At 41.7% G+C, this 21,313-nt stretch overlaps 1 protein-coding gene across 5 annotated transcripts in view; it reads right to left on the reverse strand.

Annotated features, from left to right (window-relative positions):
• LOC143934174 (myosin-binding protein C, fast-type-like) overlaps positions 1–21,313 on the reverse strand; it is a 242,826-nt gene that overhangs the window by 66,224 nt on the left and 155,289 nt on the right. For all 5 annotated transcript variants that reach the window (XM_077457560.1, XM_077457562.1, XM_077457563.1 and 2 more), the window contains 2 exons: positions 14,274–14,433; positions 14,055–14,159 (listed from right to left, as the gene is read on the reverse strand). In XM_077457560.1, coding sequence (XP_077313686.1) covers positions 14,055–14,159; positions 14,274–14,433 — 265 coding nt within the window. The remainder of the gene's footprint in view (positions 1–14,054; positions 14,160–14,273; positions 14,434–21,313) is intronic.

Consider the following 21,313-nt stretch of genomic DNA (forward strand, 5'->3'; position numbering starts at 1 on the left):
TCGCTTGAGGCATAACCCCCAAACATGCCCACAGTGGATGATATATTCCAGCTCTTTAATCCCGATTTAAAAGATCAAAGCCTATAGTTCAGTTTAGCAATTAAACTCACTCATATTATATTAGTTGCAAAGGGGTATAGCAATAAAGCTGCAGTGCAATAGCATCAACTACATGATCCTTCAGGCCGGAGGCGGCTGTGCGTGATGACGTCATGTTAGGCACTGCCCTATGTATTTTGTCATACGTTTGATGTCTTCAGGGGTATTTATCAATACTAGAGGAGTAAAAACTGTTTACTTCACAAAATGAATGTTAACCTAGCAAAGTGAATGTCAGTAAATATATAGTTAAATACAGTTGTGTTCACAAGTTTACATACCCTGGCAGAATTTATGATTTCTTGGCCATTTTTCAGAGATTATGAATGATAACACAAAAACCTTTCTTTCACTTATGGTTAGTGTTTGGCTGAAGCTATTTATTATAAATCAAGTGAGTTTACTCTTTTTAAATAATAATGACAAAAGAAACCACCCAAATTAAATTAAAAGTTTACATACCCCAGTTCTTAATACCGTGTATTGTCCCCTTTAACATCAATGACAGCATGAATTTTTTTATGGTATTTGTGGATGAGGCTCTTTATCTTCTCAGATGGTAAAGCTGCCCATTTCTCTTGGCAGAAAGCCTCAAGTTCCTGTAAATTATTGGGCTGTCTTGCACGAACTGCATGTTTGAAATCTCCCCAGGGTGGCTCAATGATATTAAGGTCATGAGACTGAGATGGCCACTCAAGAACCTTCACTTTATTCTGCTGTAGCCAATGACAGGTCTACTTGGCCTTGTGTTTTGGATCTTTGTTATGTTGGAATGTCCAAGTATGTCCCATGCGTAGCTTCCTGGCTGATGAATGCAAATGTTCATCCAGTATTTTTTGATAACATACTGCATTCATTTTGTCATCAATTTTGACCAAATTCCCTGTGCCTTTGTAGCTCCCACATCCCCAAAACACTGGCGATCCACCGCTACGTTTCACAGTAGGAATGGTGTACCTTTCATCATAGGCCTTATTGTCTCATCACTCCAAATTACTTTGTGTCAGAAGGTTTGAGGCTCATCTCTGTGCTGTTTGGTGTATTGTAAGCGGGATACTTTGTGGCATTTGCATAGTAATGGCTTTCTTCTGTTGACTCAACCATGCAGCCCACCTCTCTTCAAGTGCCTCCTTATTGTGCATCTTGAAACAGCCACACCACATGTTTTCAGAGACCTGTATTTCAGCTGAAGTTGTTTGTGGGTTTTTCTTTGCATCCCAAACAATTCTCCTAGTAGCTGTGGCTGAAATTTTGGTTGGTCTACCTAACCGTGGTTTGGTTTCAACTGAACCCCTCATTCTCCACTTCTTGATTAGAGTTTGAACACTGCTGACTGGCATTCTCAATTCCTTAGATATCTTTTTATATCCCTTTCCTGTTTTATACCGTTCAACTACCTTTTCCCGCGATGGTTACCTTTTAATAGCCATGCAAACCCCTTTGTGTCAACTTGTGTCCATGCTATCATGCCAAAATCACCAGGGTATATAAACTTTTGATCAGGGTCATTTGGGTAGTTTCTGTTGTCATTGATAATAAATGGCTTCAGCTAAACACCATGAGTGAAAGAAATGTGCTTGTGTTATCATTCATATTCTCTGAAAATGGCCAAGAAATCATAAATTCTGCCTGGGTATGTAAACTTATGAGCACAACTGTAGTAGGTAAGGCTGAAAAATGATACAAGTCCATCAAGTCCAACCTATGTGTGTGATTACTGTATATGTCAGTATTACATTGTATATCCCTGTATGTTGTGGTCGTTCTGGTGCTTATCTAATAGTTTTTTTAAATTATTGATGCTCCCACTGAAACCAACGTCTGTAGAAGGGAATTCCACATCCTTGACGCTCTTACAAGAAACAAGGTGAAGAAGTATTCACTTTGAATTATGTGCTAGCAACAATCCTGTTTTTTTTATTTTTTTATTTCCCTAGTAGTACATGATTAGGTATTTAAGGTGAACACGGGTTCACATTTAGTACTAATAGTCACTTAGTGAAGTGAACATTCACTTTGTGCTAGAGAACGGTCCATAGAACAGTGTCAAAGAACGGGTCCCAGAATCTGTCACGCACTGATCCCCAGTGGCCTATTTAAAGCCAGCAGCATGAGCCACTAGTTGCTGGATGATCTTCAGCTCCCCATGTGTTCCTGAGTTCCTGTTCCTGCTATTATTGGATTTCCTGTTACTGACCCAGCTGGCCATTGACCTTTCTTGTCTCCATTCCTGGCTTTGACCCTCAGCTTGTTTCATTCACTCTGCTTTTGCCTGCTGATACATGTATGACCTCTGGCTTGCTCTTCTGACTTTGCTGCTGCCTGATTACCATTGTATGGCCCTAGATGACTCCTGACTTTGCTTGCTGAAATCTCATCTGGTACTCCTGAGGGACTCCTGCCCAGCCATGCAACCTGGTCATTAGCCGCCACCCAGCAGACATCTCCTCGTCACCTCAGCCTGTCACAGCTGGCAATCCCTGCTTCTTTCAGCATAGCACTCTCTGTTACAACCTTCAGGGGCGCTCTGCACTTAGCCATAAGGAAAGCTCTCTCAGCACTTCGGCCTCCGACCAAGTATGTGAGACTTTGCCAGGGGAACAGCCTCTAAACCTTAAGTAAATCAACCCCTGTGTTTATTGCCTGAATTAAGTCTATGCTTCATTTGAAAAGACTGAAGAAAAAACAAAAGTCAGTACATGAGTCAAGAGGGTTTTATACCACACTAAAGGTTCTAAAGTTGTATTAGTCCCCCATACATGATAAATTAGTGGGAAGGATTTTAAAGCTTCCGGTTGTCTTTTTAACCACTTGACCTTCATGAGATGTATCCCCCCATACACAAACTTTGTTACTTTATTTGGTAATTGCACAGTCATGTATATTTTGCCCCCACAAATAGAACTTTCTTTTGCTGGTATTTGAACACCACTGTGTCTTTTATTTAAAAATACATAGCCAATAAAAAAAAAAAAAAAAATTCTTCATAAATGTATTCCAATATGTATTCTTCTACATGGTTTTGGTAAAATAAATCCCAATAAGCGTATATATTGATTGGTTTACGCAAACGGTATAGCATCTACAAACTATGGGATATATGCTGGGATTTTTATTTATTACATTTTTTTATACTAGTAATGGTGGTGATCAGCAACTTATTGTGGGACTGCAATATTGTGGCAGACAATCAGACACTAACTGACACTTTGCAGGAACCAGTGACACTAATACTGTGATCAGTGCTAAAAATATGCACTGTCGCTGTTCTAATGACACTGGCTGGGAAGGGGTCAAACATCTAGGGCAATCAAAGGGTTAACTGTGTGCCTAGCCAGTCTTTGTGTCTATTATGTGTACTGCTTTTACTAGGGGAAGAAATGGATTTGAGTCCCTGCTTTGTAGTAACACAGAGTCTATCCCTTCCTCCCTGTCACAATGGAACCCTGCCTTGTATACATAGGCAGACAGATTTCAAAATGCTTTAGTGAGTCAACACTGGAGACCCTTGGATAACATGTTATCACACCACAATTATTAAATATTTGGGGCTCTGGCACACACTGTAACATGCAGTGTGTGCCACAACAATAAAAAATGAATATCAATTGATTTCTACTTTAAAATATACGTGTGCAATAACATGCCCATGCAAAACCATTCTCTCTGTCTTGGGTTAGCTCAAATTTAGCATCAGGCAGAGCTATAGTTATACTCGTGTGGCTGGTGCATAGAGAAGCATGGTCAGAGGATTCCGGTTAAGCCAAACATACCTGCTTTTGGTTTGGGGAATGTTTGACGAGTATTACTGAAGTTCAGATTTAGAATCTGAACCCCATTGGCGTCAATTAAAGCCAAAAGTTAAATTATATTAATGGCCATTTTCTAAGCTAAAATTCAAGTGATTGACAAAATATGGTTATGGGGTCCAGGCACTGACCTGGGAAACATGCTCTAAAGGGAAAAAAATGTAATCTTCAATGGAGAGAGGCCACTTTGGAGCTGCTCAAAGGGCATAAACATAAAAAATTAGCAATTTCTTTAACCGGTTCCCAACCAGCCGCCACAGTTATACTGCGACAGGATGGCTACCTGGGCAAGCCATCATAGTTGTACGTCGGCTCCTTAAGGCGCTTTTACAGGTGCACGAATGTGCCCACAGCTTGTCCTCGGAGCTGATGCAACTGTCCGGTAGTAGTGATGAACGCCGAGCACCCACGATCGTGTGAGTGAGAACCGGGATCTGTGAGTGTAAACACACATATCCCGGTTCTGTCAGGGGAGAGGAGAGAGATCATGTGTTCCTACTAAGTAGGAACAACAATCTCTCTCTTCCCCTGGTCAGTCCCATCCACTCCCAAAGTTAGAACACACTGAGGGAACACATTTAACCCCTTGATTGCATTTTACATTACATTTATACAGTAATCAGTGGTTATTTTTAGCTCTGATCGGTGTATAAATGTCAATGGTTCCAAAAATGTGTCAAAAGTGTCGGATTTGTCTGCCGCAATAGCGCAGTTCTGATAAAAATCGCTGACTGCCACCAGTACTAGTAAAAAAATTATAATAATAAAAATGCAATAAATCTATCCACTATTTTGTAATGCTATAACTTTTGCGCAAACCAATCAATATACGCTTATTGAGATTTTTTTTACCAAAAATATGTAGAAGGATACATATCGACCTAAACTGAGGAAAAATATATATATTTTTTTAAATTGGGATATTTATTAAAGCAAAAGATATTGTGCTTTTTTTCAAAATTGTCACTCTTCTTTTGTTTATAATGCAAAAAATAAAAACTGAAGAGGTGATAAAATATCACCAAAAGAAAGCTCTATTTGTGGGAAAAAAGGACGTACACTTTGGTCTGGGTACAGCGTTGCATGAACGCGCAATTGTCAGTTAAACGACGCAGTGCTGTATCGTAAAAAAATTACCTGGTTGGGAAAGGGGGTAAATTTTTCCAGGGCTGAAGGGGTTAAATAACATGCTCAGGAGATGACTTAAAGCATACCTTCAGTAATTTTTTTCAACTTCCATCTATTAAATCTTCTGCCCCTTGTGACCACCTGTGCTCTAGTTCTGAGGCACCTCCCCTGCTTTCGGGGGGAGAATGTTCTGGAAGAGAGGCAGGGCCTAGAACTGGAGTGGCAGGCAGCTCATGTGGGATCTCTGACCAATCCCCAACTGGTATTAGCAGGGGGCGGGCCTCCTATATAACCAGAACGTGGGGTCCGGTTAAGTTCTCCATCATGGACTGAGGGCAGAGAAAGGTCGGTGTGTGTACCACAGTGAAGGGCTGGATGTGGAGACATGCCAGGGAGTCTGTGAGGGAACTTTGCCTTTACACGGTCATTGGTGAAGTCCTTATCATTGCACGGTCATTGATAAGGAGTCCTGGATAAGAGGAGAGACTGTGGGGAGTAGTGTAAAATTGATGTGGCCTGAGGGCACAGAATTTACAAGCTGGGCTAACTGGGAACAGTAGTCCACCATTCAGAACATGCTTTTAAACTACTAGGCCTCCGGGGAAAGGTACTGCAGACCTCTGGCCTAGTAGCAGCGAGTGAGTTCTTTTGCTTACAGAAGAAGATGTGACAAGGAATTAATATGCTACAGTATATGTTTGTGCAGGAGGAGAGAAAGAGCAATAGTCTTCAGGAGTTAGGCAGAGAAAAAGCAATAATCTGCATGGTGATGCAGGGAAAAGACTGTAGCTGTTAAACATGCGCATCATTTCTTCAGGCTCAAATGATGTGCTAATCTAGAAAATCTCTAAATATGATGGCAAAGTGATTTATTCTATGGGCATCCATTATACCCCTTTCCCCCAACCAAGTTGTACCCCCCAATAAACAATAACAAAACACAGCAAATTACTTTTCATTGTCTCTGCAAGTGATATATGTAAGTCTGGCAGTGGGGTGATATGATGGATGTTTGTTACTAGTGGCAACTACACCGCTACATATGCAAAGTGGTTGGAGGGAAGCTTCAGAATGGCAAAAATGTTTTTATTACAAATTTTGTGAGCAGACTGCAGTTCCTCTTTAAACTAATTTTTTGTGTATTTTAAAACAAAAAAGGTCAAGCTATCAATATTGTATAAATTGCCTAATGGGTAAAAAAAAGTCACATAGCAAAGCTTGTTATGATCTTCTGTACATTCCACAAACTCACATTGCAGAGCTACGGAACTTGTTATGCTAAACAAGAAAAGAAAAATCATAATGCCATATGTCAGAGACAAAATCAAAGCTGGAAGACCTGCAAGCAGTTTGATAGGGGGTCAAAATTAGCAGAGGGGGAACTATTGGGCAGGGATTCCAACTGCATGTAGCCTAACACAAATTGTTAAACTTACGGCTATGAATGTGGCCAATTTACGATTGCCAGGGATGCTGTGTTTGGCATAGTATCCCCAGTGGTGGTCAGCACAGACAAGCAGAGCCAAGGAACATCTAGAGGGATGCCATGTTTCCAATAGTACCGGCGGTTCATGGCCATAAGGCTGGATATAGGGGGGTACTGGGATTTCAGTTGCACTCCATCAAAGCCCCCCAATCCTCAACCCCCCGCCACCCCTGACATTGTGCCTGCACTGTATACACAGCATGAACACATAGCACATAGGAATATGATCATCTACCCAACTTTTTCTGCTCATCAGCTATCCCTAGGCTCCTTTCATACTTTGCAATATTGAATCGTGGGCAAATCGCACTGCAATCATGGCAAAACACACCATGCAAAGCTTGGAGTTTTGCCACAAGAATGAATGGTACACAAGCATGCATGGTGTGTTTTGCCACAATTGCAGTAGGATTTTGAATCGTGGGCAGAAACTATACCTGCAGAAATGCCGTGATTCTGCCCGTGATTCAAAGTCACAAAGTGTGAATGGGGCCTTATTGTTAGATGTGTGGCCTAAGCAAATCATCTGCTCCCAATGATAATATTTTGGCAGTTGCGGTGAAATGTGAACTACTCTGAGGACCCTGGGTGACAGAAGAGGAAGAGGAAGAGGATTGGTTGGTTAGCTAGTCCACCGCCTCCTTTGCATGCTATGGCTATATAGTATGCTCAGCACCCAAAAAAAGTGTAAACCTGCCTGCAGGTGATGGCCATGTCCATGACCACCAGCTTGGCCTATGAACACAGAGGTTGCTTGCCCCCTCCTAGCTGCAAACCTCTGCCTTTCCTTGTTAACCTCACAGACATGATGTGGGTCTTATTCAAAGTATATTACTTGTAAATAACGGAAGTGCTGTGTGGTGAAGGAGGGGGTTGTGCTTGGGGGCATTGGAAGCTCTGATGCATTGTAAAATGTGGTGCTTTGGGGTGCTGGGTGTACTAAACGACCAAATAATATGCAGTGCTCCACTGCAAAGAAAGAGCGGCTGTTGTGGTAACACCAACATATTTATGCTGCTGTTGCCACTGCTGATCTCTTAACCACTTGCCGACCAGCCAGTAGAAATTTTACCACTGTCCAGCGGCTACCCCAGGCATTATACCTGTACATCACGCCAAACTTCTGGGTTTACAGTATGAGCTTGTCAGCAGGTTCACAGCCAATGATTTTGGCTGTGAACTTACTGATTGCTGTGGCCAATCACCGCACAGATCTGTGTGTGTTAGTAAACACAACACAGATATGGCTTTTTTTCTTCTCCCTGATTTCACTTACCTTTCAGAGAGGAAATCAGAGAAAAAAGTCAGCCAGTCTGTAATTGGGTAAAAGCAGCACACATACACTTGTTGGACACACAGTTGTGTGCCTACACAACAGTCCCTTCGGAGCGCATGCGCCAGTGACATTTGCCTTTCTATTCAACCCGTCACCCAGCCAGTGTCCTTAGTACAATGTCAGTGTACATTATCAACACTATATTAGTGTCACTAGCGACATGAGTTAGCATCCCTCCCAGACAGTGCCAGTTATCGCCAGTCCCTGATTGCCTACCACACTATCAAAGTCACTGATCACCACCATTACTAGTATAGTGTCTGTCTGGATATGTATCCTGGTCACTGTCAGAACTATACTAGTGTCACCAATAGTATAGTGTCCCCAAAAATGCAGTGTTTTATAACAGTTGTATAACAGAAAGTAGTAAATGTATTTTTTTTTCAAAATTTTCTTTTTTCGTTCATATAATAAAAAAACAAAACAAAAAAAAACAGTGGTGATCAAATACTACCAAAATAAAGCTCCATTTGTGTAACAAAATGATATAAATTTAATTTGTGTGCAATGTTGCATGACTGAGCAATTGCCAGTTGAAGTATAGCAAAAAATGGTCTGGTCATAAAGGGGGTAAAACCTTCTGGAGGTCAACGAAATAAAAAAAAACTATATAAAAAAAAAAATATGTAGTAAAAAAAGTAAAGAAAAAATTTACTTCAAGCACCCATCCAAAAACAAACTAAAATCACATTTATTCATTTATTGGCTTATTGAAAAAGCAAAACAAAAAAAAAAAAAAACTACTTTTACAAAAAAATGGGGAAACTTCAGCAGCACAGCAATAGAACCTGCCACTGAAAGTTCTATTGGGACTATTTAAAGCGGTAGGAAATCACACCAATTATTTTTTTTAAAACCCTGCAAGATGAAGGCATAATGTGTTAGTATGGACAGCACACTAGCACATTATAAAAAACGTACCTTAGAACAAAGCCCTCCAGCGGCACGCTGTCACCTCTGAGATGGCTTCCATCTTCACCCGTTCTTCCTTCCGGGTTTGCGTGCTCCGACCAGCTGACCATCTGATTGGCAGTGCCATGATGGCATCACTTCTATGCATGCACGTCGGAGTCATGGACCGCGGCACGGTGGTTTTGAAGGGACAGCGCGGGTATGTAGTCCCTTCAGAGCGCATGCACTGGTGACATTACTGGCTGCATTCAGTGTGAATACCTATTCACTGTACCTAAAGGTAAGCCTTATGTAGGCTTACCTGTAGGTTACCTCTAGGTACAAGTGCAAAAAAGATAAAGTAGTGAATGCATTTGGGCTTACACTCCACTCTCCCTAGCCATACAGACTGCAAGGTATCACTAGCAGAAAGGCATCACACAATAGAGTACTGTGTATATAGCACTAAACTGTAGAACTGTAAATAGCATGATACTTAAAGCATGCTAATTTGTCTTTTCTTTAAATGTCAGCTGTCCATCTCTCACACTAAATCAAGCAATACACTTTACTGTGAACCAACATTGACCACAATCTTGCAACTGACAATATACAGTAGCTGAAGCAATGCATTGTGGGATGTTCGCAGGAGGAATCTCTGTTTAACGTCCTTAAGGTTTGAACATCTGAGAAGCAATTCAGCTCATCCCTAGAGCGAACATACATCCTTAAACTGCAATAATCTTTTTCTTATTTAAATTTCATCCTTTGACCCTTGTGGATAACTTCAGCAAGAGAAGTGTAAAACCTCATACACCAGATCAGATTTTCCGCAGACAAAACCTCAGACTTTTGTCCAAAGGGCATTGGCCAGGAACTTGTCTTGCATACAAACGGCAAGCAATTAGCCAACAAACACGTAGTGACGTACTATGTGGTTTTCCAGCTCTTTAGCGCCACCCCTTGGGCTCCTTCTGCTAATTTCGTGTTAGTAGAAGTTTGGTGAGTGTTGATTCGCACTTTTCATTTCACACTTTTCAGTTCTTTTCTGAACAGCCATTCGTCAACCAGCCATGTTGCGGAATCGGAGAAGATAACGTGTTATTTATTATTGGCCTTGGATTTATTGCTTTGACCCAAGTCCAGTCCAGGAACAGGAAGAGGAGGATTTCTTGGACCAAAAATTGGTTGCTTTATTAATTGTGACCAATTATGTCAATTATGTCATATGTCTTTGCTGCAGGAGCTCCAGGAGAATAATCCAGATGATTTTCCGAATTATCTCTGGATGACAGACCCCTGCTTTCACTAACTCCTGCCATTGTTGACCCCCTATATTAAGAAGCAGGACACATGCATGAGTCTTTTTTTATTTTTTGGTTGAACAATGATTTAATTTGGTATATGAAGACACTTTTTGGTTAAGTTCTATTGGCAGATAGCATGTCTAATTTTATTTGTTTTCTTTTTTTAATGCACAATAAAAAAAACTGTGGAGAATAATACTTGGCTATGTGTTTTAATTCAAATGACAGTTTGGGAGTAGGCAGTTACATTTTAAAAAATAAAATGTAAAATTAACAAGGGATGCCAATATAGTTGTATTTTTGATCTTAAAAACTATGGAATGTTGCGGTAACTTGCACCAAAAAAATAAATAAAAAAAATAACAAGCATAATATTATTCTTGATATCACTAGAAAAAAAAAGCCTTTGAAAATTTGTTTCTCCATCAGTATCACCAGCAAAGCAGCTTCATTATTATCCCATTAAAGAAGAAGAGAATTGTGCGCTGCATTTTGAGATTTCACAATTTGCCACGTCATGAATGTTAATTCTCCATTACGAACAATCGTTTACAAGACCGCTTCTGGCTCATCCTTGCTTCTGAGCATGCCTGTTTGTACTTTGGACTTTTGTGTACACATGCTTTTTTTGTGTACAAATTTGTCCGCGGAAAATTTTAAAGCCTGCGATCCAACATTTGTCTGTGGAAAATCCGTCAACAATTGTCTGATGGAACTTACAAACGGTCAGACTTTCCACCAACAGCCTGTTTGCACACAATTCCCGCCGGACAATCTGATCGTGTGTACGAGGCTTATGAATGCATATGAGGCGTATGAATCCTTCCTGCTCACCCCTTCCTCTACTATCTGCATGAGTCACCTTTGACAGATAGGGGTTGATTTACTAAAGGCAAATCCACTTTGCACTGCAAGTGCACTTAAAAGTGCAATAAAAGTACACTGGGAAGTGCAGTCACCGTAGATCTGAGGGTAAGATCTGAAATGAGGAGAAGCTCTGCTGATTATATCATCCAATCATGAGCAAGCTAAAATGCTATTTTTTTTTCCTTGCATGTCCCTCTCAGATCTACAGCGACTGCACTTCCCAGTGCACTTTTAGTGCACTTTCAAGTGGATTTGCCTTTAGTAAATAACCCCCCCCCCCATGTCTAAACATCAGGATATCCTAAGAGATGGCCCCAGCCTCAGCTGTGCATGTTTCCCTATGAGACTGTGTAGAGGGGGGTGTTTCCATATTTTTCCAGCCTGCTCCTCCTAATATGCCTGTAAATGTGTAGAGGTGCTTTTACAGGCTGGACAATAAAAATATCAAATACTTGTAAAAGCTGTGTTTTGTGAGCCCTGAATGCGTTTAAACCAAGTTCAGCTGGTAGGAATGGAATTTTACCTAACTAAGCTGGCTAGAACTGCTGTCTGCTTGCTTTATTACAGATTCTCATTTATATTGTCATCGCAATATTGCAACAACTGCAGCTACGTTCTGTTGGAAGTCTGTAAAAGGACAGTAGGTGGCACTGTGTTATTTGATTTCTTTGCCTGTTGCATATTACTATGTGGTCTACTACAAAACTGTGTACTTGCCCTTCTGCTTTGTATCTAATCCACCATGTTTTATATATATTTTCAGTGCTGTTCAAGGAAAGTTTTTTCCACAAACTTTAACATATAGCAGATTCAGTTAAACCTTATTATATTCTTGTTGCTATTTAATAGACTTTATCTCATATAACTGTTTTTTACATTTGAATTCTATGACATTTGTTGTGAAATTCAGGAGTTTGTATGTTATTTTGTATGGTTTTATCAAACAAATAAATAAGGAAAGTCAAGCCCTGTTTAAAGTATAACTAACGGCAATTATTTTTTTTATTATTATTTTAGATAGAGGAGAGACGGATTTGAACACTTGCCAGTTTTTATTGCTGTCTATATCCCCGTTAAGGAGAGTCACCCTCTGCTCTGTTTACCATTATCAGCCCTCAAATTTCCCACTTGCCTAGCAAAATTATTTCTGGCGAGCGTGGGCTGCCTCAGAGTGGGTGGGCGAGCACTGTTGGCAGGCGAGGTTGGATGGGAGCCCTTCTTCCAGCGATCGTCCAGGGGAAGAGAGAGAAGAGCAGGTGGGGAACATCGCTGTAACAGCTTTTATTTGAATTGCTGAGTGTTCCCTGCAGTCACTGTCACATACAGCCCCCCCTCTTGACCCAGGCACTTTGATAAACAGAACACCAGTCCAATGCCGGGACGTGTGACATATGTCAAAGTACCCGGGCCAGGAGGTGGGGCTGTATGTGATGGTGAGTGCGAGGAACACTTGACAATTCAAATGAAAGCTGCTACAGCAATGTTCCCCGCTTTGTGATGATCTGGCCAGCAATCCTCTTCCTTTCCTCCCTTTTCTCCTGCATGGGCGAAGCGGCAAGGCTGCATAATTTTTGGGCACAGGTGAAGCTGTATTGATGAGCAGCAATGCTGCACTGTTGGGCAGAGGTAAGGCTGCATGATGAGCAGTAAGGCTGCATTATTGGGCACAGATCAGGCTGCATTGTTGGGCACAGGTGATGCTGCATTTTTGGGCACAGGTGAGGCTGCATTGATGGGCACAGGTGAGGCTGAATTGATGGGCACAGGTGAGGCTGCATTGATGAGCAGTAAGTCTGCATTGTTGAGGAAAGGTGAGGCTGCATTGATGAGCAGTGAGTCTGCATTGAAGGGCACAGGTAAGGCGGCATTGATGGGCACAAGTGAGGCTGCATTGATGGGCACAGGTGAGGTTGCATTGATGGGCACATGTGAGGCTGCATTGATGGGCACAGGAGAGACTGCATTGATGGGCACAGGAGAGACTGCATTGATGGGCACAGGTGAGGCTGCATTGATGAGCAGTGAGTCTGCATTGAAGGGCACAGGTAAGGCGGAATTGAGGAGAAAAGTGAGGCTGTATTGATGGGCACAGGTGAGGCTGCATTGATGGGCACATGTGAGGCTGCATTGATGGGCTCATGTGAGGCTGCATTGATGGGCACAGGAGAGGCTGCATTGATGGGCACAGGTGAGGCTGCATTGATGGGCACAGGTGAGGCTGCATTGTTGGGCACAGGCAAAGCGGCATTGTTGGACTTAATTCTGCATAAAACATTTAAGTGTCAATTCATGAGATCATTTATGAGGGCGTGTTTAGGGGTGGAATTAGGAGTGGGGCAGGGTAGGGGTTGGGTGGGGCATCTGGTGGCGAGTAACCCTAAAGGCCTGACTAGTAGCGCTGGATCGAGTAAGGACTTGTGTATCAGGTAGGGGTTAAGGGGCGGATTCCAGAGAGCTCCCCACATCTTGGAAAAGGGCATCTGCATCCTGAAGCCAGTGCTACTCTTTCTGCTTAATGTTTTCAAAGATTCAAGCAATCAAAGGTCAAATCTGGTTGGTGGCTGTGAGGAACGTTAGGAAATAGTACTTATAATTTTAACTTGTTCTTTCTCTGAGTAACCAGGTGTGTGCATGTGTGTGTGTAAAATAGGTTTTAAGCATTACAATCAGGTAATGCTTCTGTGTCTTGTCCAAGTCCCTGGTGTGATGCTTCTGCCCATCTAACATCTACAATCAAGCTTGTCCATGACATTGTTTCATTTGATCTTGCCTCTGCTCTTTAGATATTGTATCTTGGCCCATTTGCACTACCCTTTTTGCCATCTATTGACACTATCTAGGTAAGATCAACCCATTTGTGCTCAATAATTGAATGCAAAAATAGGAATGATGCAATATGGGGAAAAACAGGGGTAATTAAAGGTTTCTCATCATAAACAAAATTCTTACAAAAAAGCTCTCTGAATTTGACTTATCATGTAGCTATATCTAGGAACTCTCTGTCTCTTGAAGACAATGGCACCAATCCTTCAATCAGAAGATCACTGATTTAGACGAAAAGCATTGTGGCACCAGCCGCCAAGCTTAAACCATAGCTCAACCCTTACTGAGTCTTTTTAAATTTTGCTTACCTAAGATAGGTTGACCACCATCATATTTTGGGGGGTCCCAAATAACATCTGCCCAGTCCTCTCCAACACCTGGGATTTGAATGTTCTGTGGAGGATCAGGAATATCTAAATAAAATGTAAACATGGCGTTAGTAATACTTCTTAGTTGCCTGCTACATATGAACTATTTCCAAAATCATAATTCTAGTTTATATACATGGATTTTTACCATTTCCTTACCTACTACTTTGACATATAGAGTGGCACTATCCTCTCCAGAAGGGTTGGATACTACTATCCTATAATTGCCTTCATCCTCTCGTTTTGCTCCGTCAATAACAAAGCTGCTTTGATCTTTTTCTGTGTCTACATGCACCCGGCCCTCAATATCTTTAAATTCCTACAATGAAAAAAAAAAATATTACAAACCTACATTTTAAAAAAAAACCTCCATACTAAATAAAGAAGCAGGACGCATTTGATTACCTAGTCACATATACAGGTAGACTTAAGATTTACCAGTATTGCCAATGATCGTTGCCTTAACCACTTCAAGACCAGGCTGTTTCAGGCCCTTGAAGTCAAGGCAATATTTCAGTGCTGTGACACTTTGAAAGACAATTACAATTATTTTTAACCAGAGCTTTCTTTTGGTGGTATTTAATCACCACTGATTTTTTTTTACTATATAAAGTAAAAAAAAAATACTGAACATTTTTTTCTTAGTGTCTGTTATAAAACTTGACTATTAAATTATCTTTCTTCATGAATTTTGGCAAAAGTGTATTCTGTTACATTTCTTTAGTGAAAAAAACAAAAAACAAATCAGTGTATATTATTTAGTTGGTGTGAAAGTTATAGAGTCTACAAACAATGGTATATATATATATATATATTTGAAAATTAATCAATCTTGATATACTGACTGCCTATCTAATTTCTTGAGGACCTAAAATGCCAGGTAAGTGCATATACCCCCAAATGACCCCTTTGCGGAAAGTGGACAGTCTAAAGGCCCATACACACGATCAGACTTTTTGACAACAAACATGCAAATTAGCTGTTTTAAGGCAACATCTGACCGTGTGTACGCTCCATCAGACAAACTTTTTCAGTTTTCATCTGGCTTTTGTTGGCTGTGCAAATGAACAAACCTTCCGGCAAAAGAAGTCCGATGGAGCAAAATCTGATCGTGTGTACAGAACACCATAGGACTTTTGTACAGAGTACAAACACACATGGTCAGAACCAATGCAAAAGATCAGACAACAATACAGAAGTTGACCAAAGGTGGCGGTAAAGAGCAGAAAAACCACGTGATTTGGTGAAAGTTGGCTGAAAAAGTCCTGCCGTGTGTATGTAATACAAGTTCACGACCGACACCCTTTGTACAAAAATCCATGGGAAAGTTTGTACAAAGCCCAATCGTGTGTATGAGGCTTAAGGTATTTAATAAGTGATGAGTTTTTGAAAGTCATTTTGTCAAAATTTTTAGCAAACTGAAGAAATAGAACAAAATTTGTGTTTTTTCACAAAGCTGTCATTCTAGCTATTTCTCACACGCAGCATAGGTATACTTACAATTACACCCAATCACACAATTTGGTACTCCGTAGTATGGGGAACCACACATTTGAGACTTTTTCACAGCCTACACACATAGAGGGGGGGCACAAAATCCAAGGTGTACTTTTGGGCTTTCAAGAAGCATAAATTATGCATCTAATTTCCTGGCTATATGTCACTTTTCTTGAGTCCCTAAAGTGCCTGGACAGGAGAAACACCCACAAATGACCTCATTTTTTAAAGCAAACACCCCCAGGTATTTTCTGAAAGGCATAGTGAGTCTTTTGAAAATGCAATTTTTTGCCTCAAGTTTTTGTAAAATGCAGGACTGGAAATTAAACATTTTTTTACACAAATTTATCAATTGATAAAATATTTCTAACGCACAGCATAAGCATACTAAGAATTACACCCTAAAACACATTCTGCTACTTTCGAGTACAGAAATACGACCTGTCAGACTTTTTCATAAACTAGCCACAGAGAAAAAGTCCCAAAATCCAATAATAACATTTAGGTGTTCTAGGGGCATAACGTATACACCTTATTTCCTAACTACTTATCACATTTTTACAACAATTTTTTAAACAAATTTTTGGAAAATGTGGTATAAAAATTCTGCTACTTCTCTTGAGTCCGGTAATACCACATATGTGAGATTTTTTTCACAAGCAAGCCACATCGAAAGTCCCAAAAACCAAGGAGCACCTTCAGGTGTTCTAGAGGCATAAATTACACATCTAATTTCCTGACTTTCTATCACATTTATAGACACTGTGACTGGATGCACTATTAGGGCTCAATTATATGCAATGTGGGGGTGGTAAAACAAACCATAGGAAGAATTATACCCCTGTCATTTCACCAGGCATAGTGCCCACCAATCATGACCCATTTAAGGGAATGGGAGTGCTTGTGCAGGGCCCAAGAGGTTAAAGCAAGCAGTGAGGAGGCGATACATCACCTCCTCACTGCCTGTCAAATGGCCTGTGAAGAGAGATCTGAACACTGATTACTTTTCAGAGAGCACAAGGCCTTATGGTGACACTGGGACTGGTGTGGTGGTGACTGGTGACACTGTGACTGGAGACATTCCTGCTGTTGCTGTGACCATGTACAGTGGCTGGCTGATCTGATGACACTGTATGTTAGTGTAGCCAGAAAACCAGGTGGTAGTCTTGCAAACTGGGAGAGTTTCATGATGCCAAAAAGAACAAGAAGCACCTACAGACCTAGAAAGAGTTTACATTGTAGGAAAAGAAAAAAATCCTTAAAGTATAACTAAAGACAATATCTTTTTTAATTTTGAACAGAGTGGAGAGAGATTAGAACACCTGTCATATCTTTATTGCTGTCTGTGCCCGCATTTGGGAGACCCCCTCTCTCTCTTTACCGTTATCAGTGAAAGTGAAAGAAAATCCTACATTTTGGGTTATCCCCAGAACAATCATTTAAGAGAAAGCTTCCAGTGAGAATACCGTCATTCTGCTGACATTGGTGAAAATAGGGATTCCTTCACATCAGAGGGATTTCTTCTCACTTCCTTTTTTGGCTATCCAATGAGGCACAGATGGCAAAAAACACCTGACAGGGGTTATGACCCTCCCTTTCTCTACTCCAAAAAAATAAATAAAAGTTTTGCTCCTCCTGCAGTGGCAGAGATACATGCTCTCACATCCCAAGCAGGAAGTAAACTCTTTATTGGTGAACTATACTGCTGATAGAGGGATTGAAGAACAAAAGCCTGTTTGAAGTGAAAGACACAGACTACCTTAGGCAAGAATGAAGCATTGGGCCTCAACACCGCCCCGGTCCCTATGTAAAACCAGAAAGGGTCCCTTGCAGAATAAGGCCCTTAGTTCAGACACTTGTCTCAAAGAGGTGGATAGAAACACCATGTTGCAAGTGAGAGTAGATGGAGAAATGTTTTTAACTGGTCCATATGGTGCTCTCTGAACTGTTTTTATGTTCGATGATAGACCTTACATAAATTAGGCTAGCATTAAGCATTGTAGGAAACACAAATTCAGAGACGCCCAAAATCAAAAAAGAAAGGGCTTCAATACCAATGTCATTAAAGCCAGTGACTAGGAAGTATGATGGCAAAATAGCTATTAAGATGGAAGATCCTTAGAGAAGAACGTAAACGCTTCACTCCGAACTTCCTAGATCTACTACTCAAAGATGACTCATACAAAATTTAGGACATTTACAAGCCTCTGCTCCAGAAAATCTCCTCCCCACTAACGTCCGCATCAGTCCCCAACGGGGGTAAAGACTTTCCTGATGCGAATATAGTTGACAAGATTCTGCAAGGTCTCAATAATGTGCACCGACTAACCCCAAACGAGGTATGGAGAGAAACACAACTGAAAATCGCCCACAGAGCATATCTACCCTTCCTACCATCCAACACCGATCAGGACAGTGCCAAATGCCCCCATTGTCTCCAACACAGACCCTCCTTGACCCACCGTTTTTGGTCATGCTCCTATATCTCCACATTTTGGGATCATGTCCTATCCTACATTTTCAAAATAACTTTGCTACAACTACCAAAGGGCCCCCTCCTCTTCATTTTTGGATATTGGGACCCTCTACTGCTTCCGTGGTTTCACAACACGAGCCCCGTGCCCAGTAACTACCCGAATGCCCGACATACACACTCGGAATGGTCTTTGCTTTGCCTACTTATTGCCAGGAGAACCATCCTGAAGAATTGGACTTCATCTCTCTGCCCCACTGTCACCCAAATTCAAAGATAGCTCCTATCTCTCTTGTACAAGGACCGCTGCAACGCAAATTTTCATGACGAAAGATCGAAATCTCGCTTCTATGCGATGTGGCTTCCCTTCATGTCCTCCACTCTTCCTCCGGAAGACATAACCACTATTGGCCATTTCACCTTCTTATACCACGTTGCGCACCAATCCGACCTAGAGGCCTCCACCACCCCATCTATGGACTAACCTGCTACCAGCTACCTACTGGTTTTATGGACCGCCTTCTTGGATCTCCTTGGATCTTCCTCTCTCAGGGACTGTTCGCTAAGGACTCACCCCCCCTTCCCCCCCCCCCTTTCTTTTCTCCACCTTCAGCTATTGCTACCTAATTATATGTTATCCAATAAAACCCGGGAAATATTGTTTTCCATGTAAGTATTGCTTTTGCAACTGGCTCCTATTACATGATCCATCCAGTTAGTAATATTTTAGAATGTTACTCCGGTGTGCACACTGCACTGTTTTCTTGCTGTTAACGGTACTGCTGTTTATCCATCCTGAACGTTCAGCTTACCCTGTTTTGGTATAATCATCTCCTGCTTATTGTATCTGTACAATTTCTTCTTCTATGTACCTCATCTGCGATGTTGGTTCTTTGATATCGTGCCTGTATCTGTTGCACCTGTATTCTTTTATATTTCTCAATAAATACATTTTCAAAAAAAAAAATAAAAGATGGAAGATCCTGAGAACTCACAGATCATATGCCAAGAGTCTTACCAGGTCAGCATGTCACATCTGCCCGGGCAAGTCCAGAGCAAGGAGCAGCACTGAAACACCCTCCATCTTAAATCTATGAAGCAGTTGAGGAAGAAGTTTTAGGGAACGTAAAGTATAGATTAGGATTTACTGATCCCAAGGAGACACCAGAGCATTCTGTGCTTTCTCTAGAGGATCCCTGTACATGGAGATGAACCTGTCCAGTTTGTTGCCAAACCTGGAGGCCAGAAAGTCCATATTCAGTGTCCCCTACCTGTGACGTAGGTCCTATAACACATATGGGTGCAGGGCAGCCATCAGAAATTTCTGGGCCCCTTACACAGCTTTAGGCCTGGACCCCCCCCCCCCCCCCCCGAGCCTGACAACTAACATCCCCCAGGGCTTTCATATGGGCCATCCTACCGACTCCGCACACCAGCCACCTCACCTGTATGCACTCAGCCCCCCTCAATCCTGTATATATATCAGCCCCCCCACACACCTGTATATTTGTCAGCCACCCCCCACACACACCTGTATATATGTCAGCCCCCCTCACACACACACACCTGTATATATGGCAGCCCCCCTCACACACACTTGTATATATGTCAGCCCCCCACACACCTGCCCCACTCACACACAGACCTGTATATATGTCAGCCCACCCACACACACCTGTATATATGGCAGCCCCCCTCACACACACCTGTATACATGTCAGCCCCCCCATACACACCTGTATACGTCAGCCCCCACACACACCTGTATATATGTCAGCACCCCCACACATACACACATCTGTATATACTGTATGTCAGCGCGCCCACACACAAACACCTGTATATATGTCAGCCACCCCCCCCCCCCCACACACACACACACACACCTGTATATATGGCAGCCCCATATACACAAATCTGTACACACACAAGCTTCTGGCCCCTCCCTGTACACAAATCGTTTCTGTACTACACAGCATGGATCCCCTTTACCCGTCCTGCCTTCTTGTGGCCTGGGCAGGCCCCTGAGGCCCTGGGGTCCCTTACAGTTGTAGCTGATGTTTGGGTGTAGGGATCAATCCTCCAGGCACCCAGGGACAAATGCCCAGAACAAATACCTGAAAAGCAAGCAGTCTGTACCTGTGCTCCCCACTCGCACTTAAATGCTAGAGCCTCACACACCAACGCTAAACACCCATTTTGCATGGGGCTAAAGGAAGTTTGCCTACTAATTGTCTAGACTTGAGTGGAAAAAGTGGAAAGGTTCTGTCCAAGACTTAATCCAAACGGCCTGTCTGATGTGGTGAAACTTCTAATTCCTCTCTGATGGTTGTAGTATTTTCACACAGTGCCCTGCTAATGATTTCTGTTAATACTACCTCAGATAGTTTCAGATAAAATAAAGGGAGTAAACCCCTACACAGCATTATTCTACTACAACCACTCTCAAAGATGAGCCTCCATAGATAGGGGCAGGTAAAACCTGCCTTGGCTCTGGACTGGTAACTCTATAAGGAATCCCCAGACATATTGGTCTAGCCTGAATATTAGAGCTGGAAAAAATTAGAATTGCGCTACCTCTGTGACTCTAAATATGTAGAATCACAAATGCTATAACACCTGTTAATCAATTAGTGTAGAAAAAGGGTCATGTATATATCAAGACCAAAAGTGATGAATCAAAACAAAATATTATTAAGATTCAAAAATTATGTGTCCGCAAATTATGAATCAAAAATAAAAAACACACATACAGTCCATAAATGTGCGCAATAAACTGGTTGCAAATTTAAAAGGTTGCGAGCAATATAAAACACACACCAGTGTACTGTGAAATGAAAGTCCATATAATTGTGAAAAAGACGTCTTCAAAATTCTATAACCAGGAAACCATGTTGAATCCACCATCAAACCAGCAAGAATAAACTCTTACCAAATCACCGTGATCCCCCATGACAAAGGATCAAGGGACGCATGGAATGAAGCACAGCTCGGCTCCAAATAAAGGCAGGCACAATCACAGGTTGCTGGAAACCACCTTGCGGCCTCTCAGACCATCACATGGATAAACGTGGTGCATAGAAAATAAAACTCACCACAGAGGGTAAAACCTTACAAAAGTTTAATGTTATAAAAGAAAAAAAAAAACACACTCATAATGTTGCAGTAAAAGAGAGCCCGACTTCTGATGTGCCGGCCAGTGCACAAACAGACAGCCTGGTGAGTACCC

This window comes from Lithobates pipiens, unplaced genomic scaffold (assembly GCF_037356315.1).
Source record: "Lithobates pipiens isolate NorthernLeopardFrog02 unplaced genomic scaffold, aLitPip1_a1.2 Scaffold_27, whole genome shotgun sequence".
NCBI lineage: Eukaryota > Metazoa > Chordata > Amphibia > Anura > Ranidae > Lithobates > Lithobates pipiens.